The sequence below is a fragment of the Labeo rohita genome, chromosome 6 (assembly GCF_022985175.1).
Source record: "Labeo rohita strain BAU-BD-2019 chromosome 6, IGBB_LRoh.1.0, whole genome shotgun sequence".
Classification (NCBI taxonomy): Eukaryota; Metazoa; Chordata; class Actinopteri; order Cypriniformes; family Cyprinidae; genus Labeo; species Labeo rohita.
Genome location: NC_066874.1, coordinates 8,790,463 through 8,809,001, shown reverse-complemented (window position 1 = coordinate 8,809,001; position 18,539 = coordinate 8,790,463). Strand labels below are relative to the sequence as shown.

At 34.8% G+C, this 18,539-nt stretch overlaps 1 protein-coding gene across 3 annotated transcripts in view; it reads left to right on the top strand.

Annotated features, from left to right (window-relative positions):
* The window catches only part of pkp4 (plakophilin 4), a 57,590-nt gene extending 41,064 nt beyond the window's left edge, over positions 1–16,526 (top strand). For all 3 annotated transcript variants that reach the window (XM_051111974.1, XM_051111973.1, XM_051111975.1), the window contains 12 exons: positions 532–745; positions 3,821–4,004; positions 4,291–4,408; positions 5,135–5,326; positions 6,583–6,756; positions 7,077–7,227; positions 7,364–7,556; positions 7,701–7,785; positions 10,133–10,250; positions 10,403–10,534; positions 12,863–12,936; positions 15,453–16,526. In XM_051111974.1, the coding sequence (XP_050967931.1) occupies positions 532–745; positions 3,821–4,004; positions 4,291–4,408; positions 5,135–5,326; positions 6,583–6,756; positions 7,077–7,227; positions 7,364–7,556; positions 7,701–7,785; positions 10,133–10,250; positions 10,403–10,534; positions 12,863–12,936; positions 15,453–15,692 (1,875 nt within the window). In that variant the 3' untranslated portion in view covers positions 15,693–16,526. The remainder of the gene's footprint in view (positions 1–531; positions 746–3,820; positions 4,005–4,290; positions 4,409–5,134; positions 5,327–6,582; positions 6,757–7,076; positions 7,228–7,363; positions 7,557–7,700; positions 7,786–10,132; positions 10,251–10,402; positions 10,535–12,862; positions 12,937–15,452) is intronic.
* The last annotated feature ends 2,013 nt before the right edge of the window (positions 16,527–18,539 follow it).

Below are 18,539 nucleotides of genomic sequence, written 5' to 3'. Positions count from 1 at the left end.
ATACATATACTTATTTTACTTTTTTTGTAAAGGTATGTATATCTATCAGGGTGGTATTTCTCTGACAAAGAAAAAATGGCTATTTTAATTAGCATTAAACTGAACAGATAAATGTATGTTTAATAAAGGTAATATGCTACCTTCTGCAATTGGAAATCATAAATGAACAACAGTGTTTAATAAAATCAATAAAAGAAGTAAGAAATAGGAATTTCTATGTATGAACTTGAATTAATGAATTAGTGGTTAAAGTGAATCAGTTTGTTTAGACAGTGCATGTAGTGGTTCACATGAACAAATGTCCACTTGGCTACAAAGCTATTTGTGTAAACATTGTGATATATAAAGCATTTTGACATTTCTTGTTGGATAAATTACTGGCCGTTGCTGGAAAAGCTACATAGCAGTTAAATGAATGAAAAATGTGTCTGTTTTTAGTTGTTTGCATTTGCAGACTGCATAAACAGACAGAAAAGCACACCGTGGAAACATAAATATGAACACTTGCACTCTCTTACTGTGTGTTTTCAGGTTTGTCGACTGGGGGGGATCCGGCACCTGGTGGATCTGCTTGACCACAAAACCCTGGAAGTTCAGCGGAACGCCTGCGGAGCACTGCGGAACCTGGTGTACGGAAAAGCCACTGACGATAACAAAGTGTGTGTGAGAAATTCCGGTGGAATCCCGGCTTTGGTTCGGCTGTTGAGAAAAACTCCAGACACTGAAGTGCGAGAGCTCGTAACCGGTGAGTGGGTGTGTGGGGTCACATGACTGACTGCCATAAGAGAGTCTTTCTTTCGCTTTTTCACTCCCTCTCTGTTCCTCTGTCTCGCTCTTTCCAACTCGCTTTGTTTCGCTCCCGTGGTGAGATCAGTTTGCGCTGTGAAGCTCAGATCAGAGATTACAGTCAATGGAACTCGTGGCTGTGATTAATGTGGAGGGACAAAGTGTTTGATTAAAAGCTGAGCTGACACAAACTTGCGCACACGCACACTCTCTCTGCAAGCTGGATATCCTAAATAGTGCTAGATAGATATGGGGAAATTCTACTTTCCCAAGCAGTTTTCTTGATGTATATACAGTGCGTTTTCACTGTCATTTCTGAAACAGAGGCAGTAGGTTTGTGCAGCAAAGGCAGAGCTCTTTCTGCTCGCACTCATACTCACAACCACAGGGACTATTTGTGTTAATGATCTCTATCCGCGGGATTTTTTGTTACACTCCCACTGCCTCTTTACAGTTTCATTACACACCTCTGAATGTGTCTCTCATTTTTTCTAATGAGCTGTGTTAAATAATCAAGAGTGATGAATTGCTTATTACAACTAAGGAGTTCACCAAAAAAATCGTTAAAATTGTTAAAACAACAATAAAACTATCTGCTCCCGCATGTACTGTAAACTGTTTAATGAGCAGGTCATATGGGTTTTCGAAAAATATTGTTTTTGCAGTTTGTAACGCAGCAATCCTTCAGTGTAAACAGTCTGCAAAATTGTTAATCAAAAAAGTGCACGGTAAACAAAGATATTGTCTCACTCTGTCAAAGCACTCGGCTAACTGTATGTGTTTACAGTTTAGCAGCTAAACTCTAGCTGTGGGCACGATTCGCTTGCAGAAAAGTTCAGATGTTTTTGTCATTATTTTAAGAACGGATTGGAGCACTATATTATTGTTTTGGTGCATGCTTTGGCAGTGGTAGCCTGGGTTGCCAGGTTTTCACAACAAAACCCACCCAACTGCTACTCAAAACTAGCTCTAAACTAGCCAGTCGCGTTTCGAGGGGGGTCTACCGTTAGTAATTTCGTTCTGTGGTGTAAAATACACATTTTTTGTCAGGGTTCCTCTGGTAAATTCGCATTCCAGGGGCTAAATGTTATTATTTTAAGAATAAGTTAGAGCACTATATTATTGCTTTGGTGCATGCTTTGTCAATGGTAGCCAGGGTTGCCAGGTTTTCACAACAAAACTTGCCTAACTGCTACTCAAAATTTGCCCAGTCGCATTTCGAGGGGGGTCCCCAGTTAAAAATCGCTGTCCAGGGTGTAAAATACACATTTTTTGTTGGGGTTCCCATGGTAAATTCACATTCCAGGGGTTAAATGTTATTATTTTAAGAATGGATTGGAACACTATATTATTGTTTTGGTGCATGCTTTGTTAATGGTAGCCAGGGGTTGACAGGTTTTCACAAAAAAAACCCCGCCCAATTGCTATTCAAAACTAGCCCTAAATCAGCCCAGTCACATTACGAGGGGGGTCCACCGTTAAGAATTGCGTTCTGGGGTGTAAAATACATATTTTTTCGTTGCCGTCCTCCTAGTAAATTCGCATTCCAGGGGCTGAATGTCATTATTTTAAGAATGGATTGGAGCACTATATTATTGTTTTGGTGCATGCTTTGTCAATGGTAGCCAGGGTTGCCAGGTTTTCACAACAAAACCCACCCCAACTGCTACTCAAAACTAGCCCTAAAGTAGCCCAGTCACGTTTTGAAGGGGGTCCCTCATTAATAATTGCGTTCCAGGGTGTAAAATACACAGTTTTTGTTGGGGTTCCCCTGGTAAATTCACATTTCAGGAGCTAAATGTCATTATTTTAAGAATGAATTGGAGCACTATATTGCATGCTTTGTCAATGGTAGCCAGGGTTGCCAGTTTTTGACAACAAAACCCGCCCAGATGCTACTCAAAACTAGCCCTAAACTAGCCCAATTTCATTTCTAGGGTGGTCCACCATTAAAAACCGTGTTCTGGAGTGTAAAATACACGTTTTTTTTTGTCAGGGTTCCACTGGTAAATTCGCATTGCAGGGACTAATTATGACGTTATTGGGGTTGCTCCAACTCAAGCGCTTCAAAAACAACCATGGACTTGGCAACACTTGGCAACAAGCTGACTTGCTCAAGTACTCCTCTCTGTGCCAATCACAACAGGCTTGGCCAGCTGACCAGTCAGAGCAGAGTAGGCTTATGAAAGGGAGGGGTTTACAGACCTAATGCTCAGAACTGATCGAACGAATTGTTTTGAAATCATTGAGAAATGACTCTGTATAAATGTAGAAAATTACAATGTTTTCTGGTCTTACCAGATGCATTTAAACCTCCAACACAATATTAGGACACTTTAAAATACCATATGACCTGCTCTTTAATCTGATTTTACTAAAGAATTAAAAAGATATTTCTAAAATGCTATTTAAATCACTAAATAATTGATCAAGTAATCATTGTTATATTTAACTGCATTTTTAAACATGAATTCCATTTTGAATTAAGTTGCTTAAAATAATTAATAATTTTATAAAATACAACCCTCTATATTTGGAGTAAATTACTCGCATATGTGACCAAATTTCACGCTAGGTGACTAAATAATGTCTGTTGTTATGATTTCTGAAGAATCATGTGACACTGAAGACTGGAGTAATGATGCTGAAAATTCAGCTTTGCCATCACAAGAATAAGATCAATTTTTAAATGTATTAAAATAGAAAACAGTTATTTTACATTGTAATAATATTTCATACTATTAGAGTTTTTACTGTATTTTAGATTCAATAAATGCATCTTTAGTGAGCATAAAAGAATCTTAATTATTCCAAACCTGACTGCCAGAGAATACATACATTTCTGTTTTGTGTGTGACAACTTAAAAATGTATCAGTCAGTGGAAAATTTATTGCCAGTGTGCATAGTAATTTATTCTGTTTATTAATTTATAAATTAGGTTCCTTCATTTTATATTGAAGTGGCACTTCTAGTTTTGTATATTTAATCCTACACTGTTGCATTTAATATGTTTTTGGGGTCATGTCTTGACAGGAGTGTTGTGGAACCTGTCGTCATGTGATTCTGTGAAAATGACGATTGCTCGTGACGCTCTCGGGCCGCTCACCAACACGGTCATTATCCCTCACTCCGGGTGGGGTGCAGCCCCTCAGCGAGAGGACCAGAAACTCAAACTGCACTCATCTTTGGTGTTGAGGAACACCACTGGCTGCCTCAGGTATGCCTCATGTAAATGTCTTCTAAGAAACATCTGATTAGTTGTACCAGCCTAATTATACAGAGCTTCCTGTTAGTATTGATTAATCAATAGTCGTTTAGGTAACCTGCTGACTAGATGATTTTTAAGTATGCAGTTTTTCACATCACTGGTGGTGGCTGCATAACTCTTCATCCTCAGAGATGATCAATATTTAAGTGAGAATGACGGTTTTATCAAAATCAGATGGACATTTTATTGTTGACCACATGATGCTGATGCGTGTGTGTGTGTGTGTTTCTCTCAGGAACCTGAGCTCAGCTGGGGAAGAGGCCAGAAGGCAGATGCGTTGCTGTGAAGGGCTGATTGATTCCCTTCTCTATATAATCAAAACCTGCGTAAACACCTCTGATTATGACAGCAAGGTTAGAGATATTCTTTTGATTGCATAAAGAATAAATCTAAAACCATCCAGTTTTTGAGGTATAACAGTCCATAGATTGTTGGTAATGTTTGGAACATGTTTAATACATTGTTGCCAGATATTTGACTAATTTTCAGTCTGTATATCTGATGACAGCTGGGAACTGGCAGAGGCTCATGTTGCTTATAAAAAGGTGTTACATGTTTTCTGTGCCACTCCTTGAAGGGCCAAAAAATATTGAGCGCCTCTAGTGGTGGAGCACAGCATTGTGCAGCTTTGGTTATTTCTTCAGCAAATCTTAGTCTTAGCATGCCATCTGCTGGAACAGGAAGTGTTGAAAAGCTTCCAGGAAAAAGAGGAATCCAAAATATTTGAAATGTTTTCCTTGAATTAGTAATAATAAAATAAAAATAGCAATTTTAATTTTAAATTCAATTCTAACTTTTCTTAAAGAGTTAGTTCACCCAAAAATGAAAATTCTGTCATTAATTATTCACCCTCATGTCGTTCCAAACCCCTAAGACCTTCGTTCATCTTCAGAACACAAATTGTGGTGTTTTTGATGAAATCCGAGAGCTTTCTGACCCTGTCGTTGTACCCTCATGAATGCACGTCGAAGACTGACATGGAAGAAAAGAAATTGTTGAATAAAATTGTTTTTGTTTTCTAAAATTAAGGTTGAACCACTGATGTCACATGGACTTCTTTTCTTTTCCTGTGTTTTTAGATTGTGGAAAACTGTGTGTGCACTTTGAGAAACTTGTCATATCGTCTTGAACTGGAGATGCCTCCATCCCGGCTGATGGGAACCCAGGACCTGGACAATCTCCTGGGTCCTGACACCTCTAGTAAACAGGCCGACTACAGCTGCTGGGGCCTCAGAAAAAAGAAGAAGAAGAGGTCCTGGCAGGATCAGCAGGTAATCTATCACTAAATATAATGAGCTTGGATTCCATGCTCTGGAAGCTTATAACTGCTTTTATGCTCAGTTATCAAATGATTTGGGATTGTTGGAGAGAGAAATTCATTTTGCAAATAGCTTTGCACAAGCCAACAGATGTTTCATAAGAGCAAGACACCAAAAGTTGTACATTTAAAAGAATTATTTTTCACCCAGTAGTCATGGAAAACCTGGAAACATTAGTGAATTTTAGAATCTAAATTTCAAGCTCTGGAAATAATAGAAATTGATCAAATCTTTAATAAGTTGAGGGAAAGCCATGGAAATTCCTATGACTAATTTTCAGATGCATCTCAGCTCTAAAAGTTTAAGTTTTATTTTTTATAATTTGGTTGCACCCTATATAACATTATTTTTCTAATTTTATTTGAATTGTAATTTTAAAATAATTAATGGTTATATACTAATAAATACAGTTGAGGTCAAAAGTTTACATCCCTCTTTTAGAATCTGCAAAATGTTAATTATTTTACCAACAAAAGAGGAATCATATAAAAAGCATGTTATTGTTTATTTAGTACTGACCTAAATAAACAATATGATAAGATATTTCGCATAAAAGATGTTTATATATAGTCCACAAGAGAAAATAATAGTTGAATTTATAAAAATGACCCTGTTTGAAAGTTTACGTACACTTGATTCTTAATACTGTGTTGTTACCTGAATGATCCATAGCTGTTTTTTGTTGTTGTTGTTTATTGATAGTTATTCATGAGTCCCTTGTTTGTCCTGAACTGTTAAACTGCCTGCTGTTCTTCAGGTCCCACAAATTCTTTGGTTTTCCAGCATTTTTGTGTATTTGTACCCTTTCCAACAATGACTGTATGATTTTGAGATCCATCTTTTCACACTGAGGACAACTGAGGGGACTCATATGCAACTATTACAGAAGGTTCAAACGCTCATTGATTCTTCAGAAGAAAAAATGATGCATTAAGAGCTGGGGGGTGAAAACTTTTGAACAGAATGAAGATGATGTGTACATTTTTCTTATTTTGCCTAAATATCATATATTTTCATTTAGTACTGCACTTCAGAGGCTACAGAAGATAGTTACATGATTTCCCAGAAGACAAAATAAGTAAAATTTACCCTGATCTTTAAATTCAGTTTTTACCCCCAGGCTCTCAATGCATGGTTTTTCCTTCTGGAGCATCAGTTCAAAGCTGATTTTCAAAAACTAACCTGATTTGTTTCATCCTGTGATGCAGTGGGATGGTGTTGGGCCTATTCCAGGATTTTCTGGAAGTCCAAAGGGAGCAGAGATGCTGTGGCATCCATCTGTGGTAAAACCTTACCTCACTCTCCTGGCAGAAAGCTCAAACCCGGCCACACTGGAAGGGGCAGCTGGGTCTCTGCAGAATCTCTCCGCCGGAACCTGGAGGGTAGGCTGCTTGTGGTCACTATAACGTAAACTGAATTATACAGCCACAGTGTTCAAAATAGAACTGAATTATATGAAGGCCATAATTGGCTGGTGGATGAAGAGTATGTCCTGCACAGACACACACACACACTATTTGACCAGATGTAGCTTCAGGGTTCTAATACAGCAGCAGTTTTTCTTTATTTGCATCCTTCATTTTGGAAAAGCTTCTAAAGATATGTAGATATAGTGTTTTGATTCCATCAGCTTCACTGGTTTTAGAAAATTCTTGCTTTACTGAAAGATAATTCTTCTTTTTCTCTCTCTTTCACCGTTCAGTTTGCCGCCTACATCCGTGCTGCTGTACGTAAAGAGAAGGGTTTGCCCATTCTGGTGGAGCTACTAAGAATGGATAATGACAGGGTGGTCTGCTCTGTGGCTACTGCTCTACGGAACATGGCTTTGGACGCCAGGAACAAGGAGCTCATTGGTTAGTCACTCAAACTTATTGCTATGAACTCAATGCTTTACATTCCGTTTTTATTATATGTCAGTTTTATGTGGGCATTAAAAACTGCATCGCATCTTCTAAAATAAATATGTGCTGAATTCCGTTGCTTTGAAAGGAAAATACGCCATGCGGGACCTAGTGACCCGTCTTCCTGGCAACGGGCCCTCCCTGCTGTCAGATGAGACGGTGGCGGCGGTCTGCTGCGCACTGCACGAGGTCACCAGCAGGAATATGGAGAACGCCCGTGCTCTCGCCCAGACGGGCGGCATCGACAAACTGGTTACAATCAGCAGAGGACGTGGGGAGAGGTGCGTACCTCTTTTTATAGGCTGTTTGAAGTGGGCGGTTTTATATGTCCGCTAGTGTTGCCGCACTGTTTCATAACAAAATCTTTTTTTTTTTTCTTTGAATGTCCTAGTATATCTAGAATAATATCTTGTTGTCTGTGGCAGGTACTCCATGAAGGTGGTCAAGGCAGCAGCTCAGGTGCTAAATACTCTGTGGCAGTACAGAGATCTGCGCACCTTCTACAAAAAGGTACATGTTCTTAACCATTGCTCTGTGGTAAGAGGCCATCATGTTCTCCTGACATCCATTCTGCAGGATCTAATTAAAAGCGCACAGCAAAATTGTTCACAATCAATATTTTTGTCTTTTTTTCCAGTGAGAAATATATAGCACTAGACTTATTTACAAAAACAAAAGCTTATAGTACAGTGGCAGTGAACTCTGGAAAGCATGATACATATACAGTTGAAGTCAAAAGTTTACATACACTTTGCAGAATCTGCAAAATGTTGATTATTTTATAAAAATGAGAGGGATCATACAAAATGCATATTATTTTTTATTTAGTACTGACCTGAATAAGATATTTCACAGGGTTCCCATGGGTCCTTGAAATCCTTGAAAGTTTGTTAATCTGAAAAAAAAAAAAAAAGTTTTGGAAAATAAGCATACATAGATACAGGTCCTTGAAAGTACTTGAATTTATTTTGTGCAAGAAGTTTTCTTAAAAAATTCCATATTATTCCCTCCAGTCTGATAATGTATAATTTAGCCAACACTTCGTGGCCTGCGCATGCTTGCTTGATTTATGTTAGTTACGCACATTTACGCAGTACGTTAAAGGAGAACTCGACTTCCAAAACAACAATTTACAAATTCCTCACCCCCTTGTCATCCAAGATGTTCATGTCTTTCTATCTGCAGTCGTGAAGGAATTATGGTTTTTGAGGAAAGCATTTCAGGATTTTTCTCCATATAATAGACTTCAGTGGTGCCCTGATTTTGAACTTCCAAAATGTAGTTAAAATGCAGCTTCAAAGGGCTCTAAACAATCCCAGCCGAGGAAGAAGAGTCTTATGTAGTGAAATGATCTGTCATTTTTTGTAAATTGTTGTTCTGAAAGTAGACTTCTCCTTTAACTCAATGTCATGAGCCTAAGCTCTTTACCATAAAAATCCATGGAAGAGTTAATATCACATACTTTTAGAATATAGTATAGGATGTACCAAATATTCTTCATTTTTACGCAAAACAGAAATACCACAGATAGAATATCAGATCTCTGTCATATGGCCAAAAATAAATGCAAAAAAAGAAGCTTTTTTGCAAAGTTGTGTTTGACACATGAAAACTGTAACAATGTATCTTATAAGATAACATGATGTAACCTTGCTCTCACTTGAAGTGTGTCCCCACTTTAAGTCCTTGAATTTGAGGGTATCAGACCTGGAAAGTCCTTGAAAGGTCCTTGAATTTGAAGTTAACCAAGGTGTGGAAACCCCGATTTCACTGATTTAAAAGACGTTTACATATAGTCCACTCAAAACAACAACGAAACATTGCGCTTTTGTAAAATAATGAAAGCAAATAGGATGCGCTTTTTGCTCTTGTGAACTTGAGCGTGAAACTTCAGTACTCTCTGTATACTTGTCTTACAGACATGAAACATATAGGCTATGTATAGAGAGTGAAATGTTTGTTTCTTTTAAATGAACCAATTCAAATAGAAAACAAATATTCTCAGATTATATAGTTGCATGAAACATGTAGATTCATCCACTACTGTGGAGATGACGAGTCAGTGTCGCCGACTTCATCTCTTAAGCCAAAAACAAAGAAAGCACAAGTTTATCAATAAATTATTAAAACACTGACACAGTCTGATTGCTGTTTTTCCCTGAAATATTCATAATTATTATATCTGTCAGTGCACCGCGGCAAGCCTTTTTCCGTGAGCGCTTCAGTGCTTATTACGCTATGTAGGTAATTAAAGGCTCATTATTATGATTTATATGGTTTATTAAATTTGCGACTAATAGTCGACTAATCCTTAAAATGAATGACTACTAGTCGACCAGAAAAATCTTTAGTCGCGGGCAGCCCTAATATTTTCTTACTCTTTGTGTTTTTATGTCAACAGGGTACAAGGTTATTCTATTTAAATCAATGTAATAAACAAATAAGGTAAAAAGTAATCCAAAAGTAGTCTGATTATATGAATATTATTTGTGAAAAATATTACTGAAAATGTATTTATTTGATGCTATTTTACTTTTCAATTAAATGTATTTGTTTTAGATCTGTGATCCAATAACACTAACAACATTTGGAGGCAACACAAGCTGAAAATGTTTATAGAATTTGTAATGTGTACACTAATGGTTTGTGGAAAATAATTTATTTATTTACAGGTACTGGAAGTGTCTATATATCAATCATTACAACCACAGTTACAAAAGAAGCAACAGACAAAATGCCTTGAAATTGAATTTGATCGAAAGTATATGTGTATCGGTTGACCTTTTGTAATTGCATCACCTGAGATGGATACTAACAGTAGATGTAAACAGGAACTGTGTGTTCTGTGGTTCCTCAGGATGGATGGAATCAGAATCACTTCATCACCCCAGTGTCAACACTGGAACGAGACCGTTACCGTTCCCAACCTACTCTGCCAACCAGCAACGTGCAAATGTCACCTGTTATCCAGTCAGGTGGGACACTATAACAGCAAGGAATTGTAGGAAATGTAAACCTGTAGAAGAAATTACTGAATGTTTATTATTTTTCTTCTCCTATTTTTATTTGTACTCTGAATTGATTTACTGTTAATCACTATTTGATTTTTTTTGTTTTCCAAATTTAGGAGGCAGTGCCACCTCTTCCCCTGCCATGTTGGGTATAAGAGGTCATCGCTTAAATCAGCGGAGGACTCAGTCGTCTATGCAACTTCATAATTATTATGGAGACGCCAACAGAAACACAAGTCAATACACAGGTGAGATTTTTTTGAGTCCTCTGTACACGTCCTAACAGACAAAAAGCAACAATTTTTAAAATATAACCAGATACTAATTGTGCACGATTCATGTTTAGGGAAGAAATGCTTTTATAATTTTCTGTCACAGTGTAATACAATTTTCAGATTTGACTTTTCTTCTGATGTGATCAATGCTGTGCAGTTAAACTTAAGTTTCTCCTGTGACAATCTTCAAGATCCAAATCCTGCAATGAGGTCCCATTATATACGGTCATGCCCAAAAATTTCGGCAACCTTGCAATTCTGTCAGAAAATGCAACCCTCTTCTCAGAAAATTGTTCCAGTTGCAAATGTTTTGGTACTCACATGTTCATTTTTTTGTTTGCATTGGAACACCACAGAAAAACAGAGAAGAAAATTCCAATTTGATACAGTTCCACACAGAACCCAAAAAATGCGCTGGACAAAATTATTGGCACTCTTATCTTAGTATTTGGTAGCACCCCCTTTGGAAAAAATAACTGAAATCAATCGCTTCCTGTAACCATGAATGAGTTTCTTACACATCTCTACTGGAATTTTGGACCATTCTTCTTTTGCAAACTGCTCCAGGTCATTCAGATTTGAAGGATGCCTTCTCCCAACTGCTGTTTTGAGATCTCTCCACAGGTGTTCTATGGGATTCAGATCTGGACTCATTGCTGGCCATTTCAGAACTCTCCAGTGCTTTGTTTTTAACCTTTTCTGAGCCCTTTTTGATGTGTGTTTCGGGTCATTGTCCCGAAGACCCACGACCTCTGGTGGAGACGTGGATTTCTGACACTGGTCACTGACATTGCGCCCCAAAATTCTTTGGTAATCATAAGATTTCATGATACCGTTCACACAGTCGAGGCATCCAGTGCCAGAAACTTTGAATCTCCATCATGTTTGACTGTAGGGACTCTTTTCTTTGTTCTTTTCTTTAAAGACCTCTTTCTTTTTCTGTAAACAGTGCCATGATGTCCTTTACCAAAAAGCTCTACTTTTACCTCATCTGTCCACAGTACTTTCTCCCAGAAGGATTGTGGTTTCGTCACATATGTTTTGGCAAACTCCAGTCTTGCGTTTTTATGCCTTTGTGTCATCAGTGGTGTCCTCCTGGGTCTACTACCATGGTGTCAGATGGCGACGGATAGTGTGAGCTGACACTGTTGTACCCTGTGTCTGCAGATCAGCTTGAATTTGTTTAGAAGTTATTTGGGGTTCTTTATCCACCATTTGAACAATCCTTTGTTGTAATTTTTTATTAATTTTGCTCTTCCGTCCACGTCCAGGGAGGTTAGCTACAGTGACATGGGCTCTAAACCTCTTGATGATATTGCGCACAGTGGACACAGGAACATTAAGATCTCTGGACATGGACTTGTAGCCTTGAGATTATCTATGTTTTTCCACAATTTTTTCTCTCAAATCCACAGACAACTCTTTACACTTCTTTGTTTTCTCCATGCTCAGTGTGACACCCAACACAAAGGTTGTTACCTGCCACAGGTGTGTCTAAATACAAATTACAGGAGCATCACATGCTTGAAAAAGAAATTATTTCTTATCATTTTGACAAGGTGCCAATAATTTTGTCCAGTCCATTTCTGGTTCTGTGTGAAAGTTTTTTTTGTGTTGTTGCAGTGCAAACAAAAACAATAAGCACGTGAATACCAAAACATTTGCAACTGGAACAGTTTTCTGGGAGAAGTGTGGCAAGGGTGCTGATATTTTTGGCCGTGACTGTACATCATTACTTCCTGTGTATTCAGTTTCACTCAGAGTTATGTAGCATAGTCTTAATGATTTCTGGTACATCACTCTTGGAAAACAATAGAGGAATCTGTCTGTGAATTAAGAAGCTGGACTGATGTGCTAATAGATATTTCACCCATGCTCTCTTCAACTAATAGAGCAATCAGTTTTATTCCCCTGTCTGGTCGGAAGCTGTAATGGTCATTCATTTAAGAGCACTTGACCTCCGTAGTTACTCTTTATTGATTGGTGGTACTTCGGCCTGGAGGGTCTGATTATGTGGCTGTGATTCAGAATGTGGGTTCGGTGTGAGTGAGGTCTTCATTAGATATGTTGAGCTGTTGAACCGTTTCCACCCATCTGCCCCTCAGCCCTGGTCATGACCCTTAACTGTGCTTCACAGAATTAGAGCTCCACCACAGACTGTACATTTATATAAAAAATATATGTAATACATTTAAACATTGAATTATTAGAGGACATGGATGGTTATCATTAATAGAAAGGTATTTATTCTATGTGTATGATAGAAATTGTGTTTTAATATTTGTGTTTATCTATATTTAGGGTCTGGAAAGCAGTCTGCCTATTTTATCAGTTCCTATCCCTCTCCTTCAGCCGAGGAGTCCCGCAGATCACAGGTGAGTTAAAGAAAGGAAGACAGAAGGAAGAAATTGCTGAATCTGAAGCCAGCTGAGCCCAGATGCCATATGCCCACTGCAAATGATAACCATTGACTTGGATTTAATGCGTCTAATCCCAACAGATGAAGTTTTCGTAATCCGTTGGGTTTATTCCTTGACCATTCTCCACTAACATCTGTGGTGAAAAGCATCTGGCTTTAGTAGCACACATCTTCTAGAATACATTTTTTAGGACTGAGTAAAATATTCTATTTAATTTTTAAAAGCTTTAATGCTGATTTTTCTTATGCTGATTTAGTTTTTTAACAAATATTAGGTTTTCAATTATTGTTTACTGTTAAAAACATCATTATAACAGGATTGACATTTGAGATCGTCTCCTTCTGACATAAATCACAAAATTTAGGATAAGATTATTTTAGTATGGGACTGTTATGGTGGCTAATTTTGATAAAACTAAGAAAACAAAAACTAATAAAAATGACAAAAACACTTAACAGAATTACAAAAAAAATTAAACCTAAAAAACATATAAAATCACAAAAATAAAAAACAGAATTACTAAAAATGTAAAAAAAAAAAAAAAAAAATGAAAATATACAAAAATAATATAAAATTAAGTATTTAATAGTATTAGTAATATTTATTTAATCTCAATAATACTCAAAACTAATAAAATAAAAATGAATAATAAAATAAAAACTAATAAAAATGACAAAAAAAACTTAACAGAATTACAAAAAATAAATAAAAAAAAAAAAAAGAAAACAAAATATTTAATAGTATTAGTAATATTTATGTAATAGTTTCTCAATTATACTAAAATAACACTGGGTTGAAAAATAAATATGTAATAATTAATAAAATAAAAACGAATTTAAAAAGACTAAAAAACTAAAAACTAATAAAAATAAATAAACAGAATTACTAAAAATGTAAAAAAAATAAATATAAAAAAAATATAAATATTTAATAGTATTAGTAATATTTATTTAATAGCATCTCAATGATACTCAAATAAAACTAGGATCAAATTAAATTAAAATAAAAATGTAATAACTAATAAAATAAAAATTAATAAGAAAATAAAAATGACAAAACTTAACAGAATTACTAAAAATATTTTTAAAAGATTAAAACGAAATATTTATCAATAATATTTATGTAATAGTATCTCAATTATACTAAAATAACACTGGGTTGAAAAATAATTTAATAATTTAATAATGTAATAACAAATAAAATAAAAACTAATAAATTAAAAACAGAATTACTAAAAATGTTTAAAAATGAAAATATAAAAAATAATATAAAATGAAATATTTTATAATATTAGAAAGATTTAAGAGTATCTCAGTGATACTAAAATAATACAGGCTTGAAACATAAAAATGTAATAACTTAAGATAAAAATGAATAATGTAATAAAAAGTAATAAAAAAAGACTAAGAAAATGGCATAAAAGCTTAACAAAATTACTAAAAAATTAAAATATAAAATAAAATATATAAAACAAAGTATTTAATAGTATTAGTAATATTTATATAACAGGATCTCAATTATACTAAAATAACACTGGGTTAAAAAATAAATATGTAATACCTAACAAAATAAAAACGAATACAAATTAAAACCAGAATTACTAAAAATGTTTAAAAATGAAAATATAAAAAAATAATATAAAATGAAATATTTAATAGCATCAGTAATATTTATTTAAGTGTATCTCAGTGATACTAAAATAATACAGGGCTGAAAAATAAAAATGTAATAACTTAAAATAAAAATGAATAATGAAATAAAAACTAATAAAAAAAGACTAATAAAATGGCAAAAAAAAAAAACTTAACAGAATTACTAAAAAATTAAAATATAAAAAAGTAATATAAAAACAAAATATTTAATAGTATTAGTTGTATTAAATAACAGGATCTCAGTTATACTAAAATAACACAGGGCTGAAAAATAAAAATGTAATAACTAATAAAATAAAAATGAATACTGAAATAAAAGAGAGTAATAAAATGGCAAAAAAAACCTGAACAGAATTACTAAAAAATAAAAAATCTAAAAAAAATAATATAAAACAAAATATGTAATAGTATTAGTAACATTTATATAACAGGATCTCAATTATACTAAAATAACACTGGGTTTAAAAATAAGTATGTAATAACTAATAAAATAAAAACAAATAAAAATTAAAACCAGAATTACTGGTTTAAAAATGTTTAAAAATGAAAATATAAAAAATAATATAAAACGAAATATTTATTTAAGAGTATCTCAGTGATACTAAAATAATACAGAGCTGAAAAATAAATATGTAATAATAAAATAAAATAACTAACATTAACATATTTTTATACTTTTTCAGATATAGTTTTGTCGACTGTGTTTAGATAAACTCTTACAGTAAAACAGTAAATGGTGTCAGTTATTTTTTATTATTTAGTTTTGTTTTTTTTTACCTATGCAAATGAAAAAAGCACTTATTTTATGTCCTCTTTCAGCATGGCCGGCTCTACTACCCGGAGGAGGGAAATCAAAGCACCTATGACACTTTCGGAATGTACCTGTCGTCTCCGATGGGCTACGAGGATGCGTACCTGGACGAGCCGGTGCGTTATCCCGTGGTGAGCGAGAGGCAGGTGCTCAAACCCAACACCAACTACGTGGACTTCTACTCCACCACACGCAGGCCTTCATACAGAACTCAGCCCTACCCGGCCTCACCTGACTCGTGGGTGTAGGCGCGTACGTGTGTATTTGTTCATGTAACGTGTAGCCATAGATAGAATATTGCAAGGAGGCGTTACTCCTTAAGACATATCTGGATCAGTGGATTTCAAGATCGTTGTATGGACAAGCTGTTGCATTTGAAGTGACTGGTTCATTTTCATCCAACAAATTTAATTCGTGTTTTGTGTGCGCAAACAAGCCGGCGCAGCGACATTCATTTTCATTTGGGTGTTTGCGTGCGTGTGCAGGTGTGAGTGGGAGTGTGTACATAGATGAAAGATTATACTCCATTAAATTAACTTGAATTAGTTTGACCTGGGATTGAGTGTGAGCCAAAGACTTTACTTTTCAGTATCTGCTGTTTTTACACAGTGAAGCGTGTTTAAGGTCTGATTTACTGAGAACTTGAACCATCTTTTTATGATTTGATTTTTCATGTTTTTTTAATGGCATGATATTATAGTCACCTCAGTTTCTGAGCCAAATGAAAAGGTGTAACTAAATTACGTATTGGCTGAAAGGCTAATGAAGAAACAATAGCAGTGTAAAAGAGAAAAAAAAGAAACACTAATAATAATGTTCTGTGCATTGGAAAACAAAAACGTCATTTTGTCTGGTCTCATTGCTGTAACCTACTTAATGTAAAGATTAATGTATGTTCCATGGAGTCTTGTACAACTACGTCAGTTTATTGTACAACCGTGATCTGTGCTACTAAGCACAAAAAACTGTGCCATGATAAATCGCTATGTAGAACTGTGTGTATATGTAAGAGACCTTATGGAGGCAAAAGTTATTACTATCAGAATATTTAGATGTAATAAAGATAACATTTGTTTTTTTAATATTTGATTATGGTGTTTATTCATCTGCGTGGTTTTCGCACTGCAAATTGTATAACACAATAACCCCAGAGGACTTTGCAATAGTTTTCATTTGGAGGATGCTATTTATCACAACAACAATAATGTGCTTAGCAAATTTCAATTCAGTATTAGAAATGACACCCAGATTTGTAACCCTGGCGTGCATATTAGCAGACAGTGGCCTTGAGCTATTAGTGAAGTCCTTGCATTATTAATGAGAAAGATGTTCCATCGATTGCCACACGGGGGCGCTATCTCTCTTAAGAGTCGATTATGCTGCACGTAAATATGAGCAGCTCCATACTGTTTCAGCAGATATAACAGGACGGATATTGTGGAGCAGTGGTTTGAGGGAGTTAAAACCCCTGATATATATCAGTATGTTTATTTTCCTGTTCCTGGTGATTTGTTACTTCTACACGCTGTTCAGCACAGATTTATAAGCGGTCAGTTGCTGCTCCACTGTATCAGATGAACAAAAGGGTCATTCTTGTTATTAATAACTGAAAAAAGAATATGCTTGTGGTTTAATGTAGGGACTTTCAGAAATGTTCTCTGGTCAAGGTCACAATTTTTATAAATCGGGGGTGAGAGCCAGAAAGGCGTACGTGACATTTCACCAACTTTACGGGAGGGCCAAAACAAACATTTACCATAGTTTGATCTGACTTTGTGTACTGATTTCAATCATTTATAATAAAAATTTGATAACAATATACTTTTGCCAGCAGAAAGAGTTCATCAAGAGCTTTCATTTGATATATATGTATCTCCATTTCACCCAAAATGTCACTTGATGCCTTTCTGGTTCTCACCCCTCGAAACAATAACTTGCTTATGGAATCTGACAGGATAGAAATACAGAGATAAAGTTAGTTATTACTCAATGAGGAGATGGTACTTACATTAACAATAAATTAACTAATAAGTTAATTTATTCTTTTTTCTAAAGTTTTATTTATACAGGGAAAAAATGTTTTAAAATGAGACAAACCAACTATCACCGTAAAATGTCAAATTCAACAGATTCAACATTTATGTTTATTTTTTTTTACTTTTTAATTTTTAGATTAAATTTGTGTTTACAAATATTAACACATTTTACACTATTTTCATTTTTAAAAACGTATATTGTTATTAGGTGCTTCTGCTTTAAAATTAAAATTATGTATACCACATTTAGCTAATAGAAGTAGCAAATTAATAAAATTGCTGTTTTCCTCACCAAAAGTATGTAATTAAAAGAATATATATATATATATATATATATATATATATATTTATATATATATACATATATATAACTGGAATAGGAAATTGCAGATTTATGGGAAATATTTAAAAACATTTCTAAGTTTGCAACATTTTAATTTGAGAGAAAAAAAGAACAATTTTATTCTTAATAATTTGCCAGTTTTTTTTTATATTACAGCATTTCTCAATAATTGGAACAAATAGAAACGTCTGCTCAAACCAAAGTAGTACAATTATTTCTAAAATTAAAATTATATCCATGTACAATTAATTCTAATAATAGAAATAACTAAAAATGAAATTTCTGTCATTAATTACTCACCCTCATGTTGTTCCAAACCCAATAAGACCTTCATTCATCTTCATAACATAAAATTAAGATATTTTTGATGAAATCAAAGAGCTTTCTGACCCTCCGTAGACAGCAATGCAGCTGAAATGTTCCCAGACACGTAGCAGGAACGTCAGTGGTTCAACCGTAATTTTACAAAGCTACAAGAATACTAAAATAACAGAGAAAAAAATAACAACATTATTCAGTAATTCTTCTCCACCACATCATCATCTGCTGCCGGTTTGTCATTAATTAATGACAGAATTTCATTTTTGGGTGAACTATCCCTTTAAGATATTTGATAGAGACATGATACAGTTGAGGTCAAAAGTTTACATACACCTTGCAGAATATCAACAAAATAGGAGGGGTCATACAAAATGCATGTTATTTTTTTATTTATT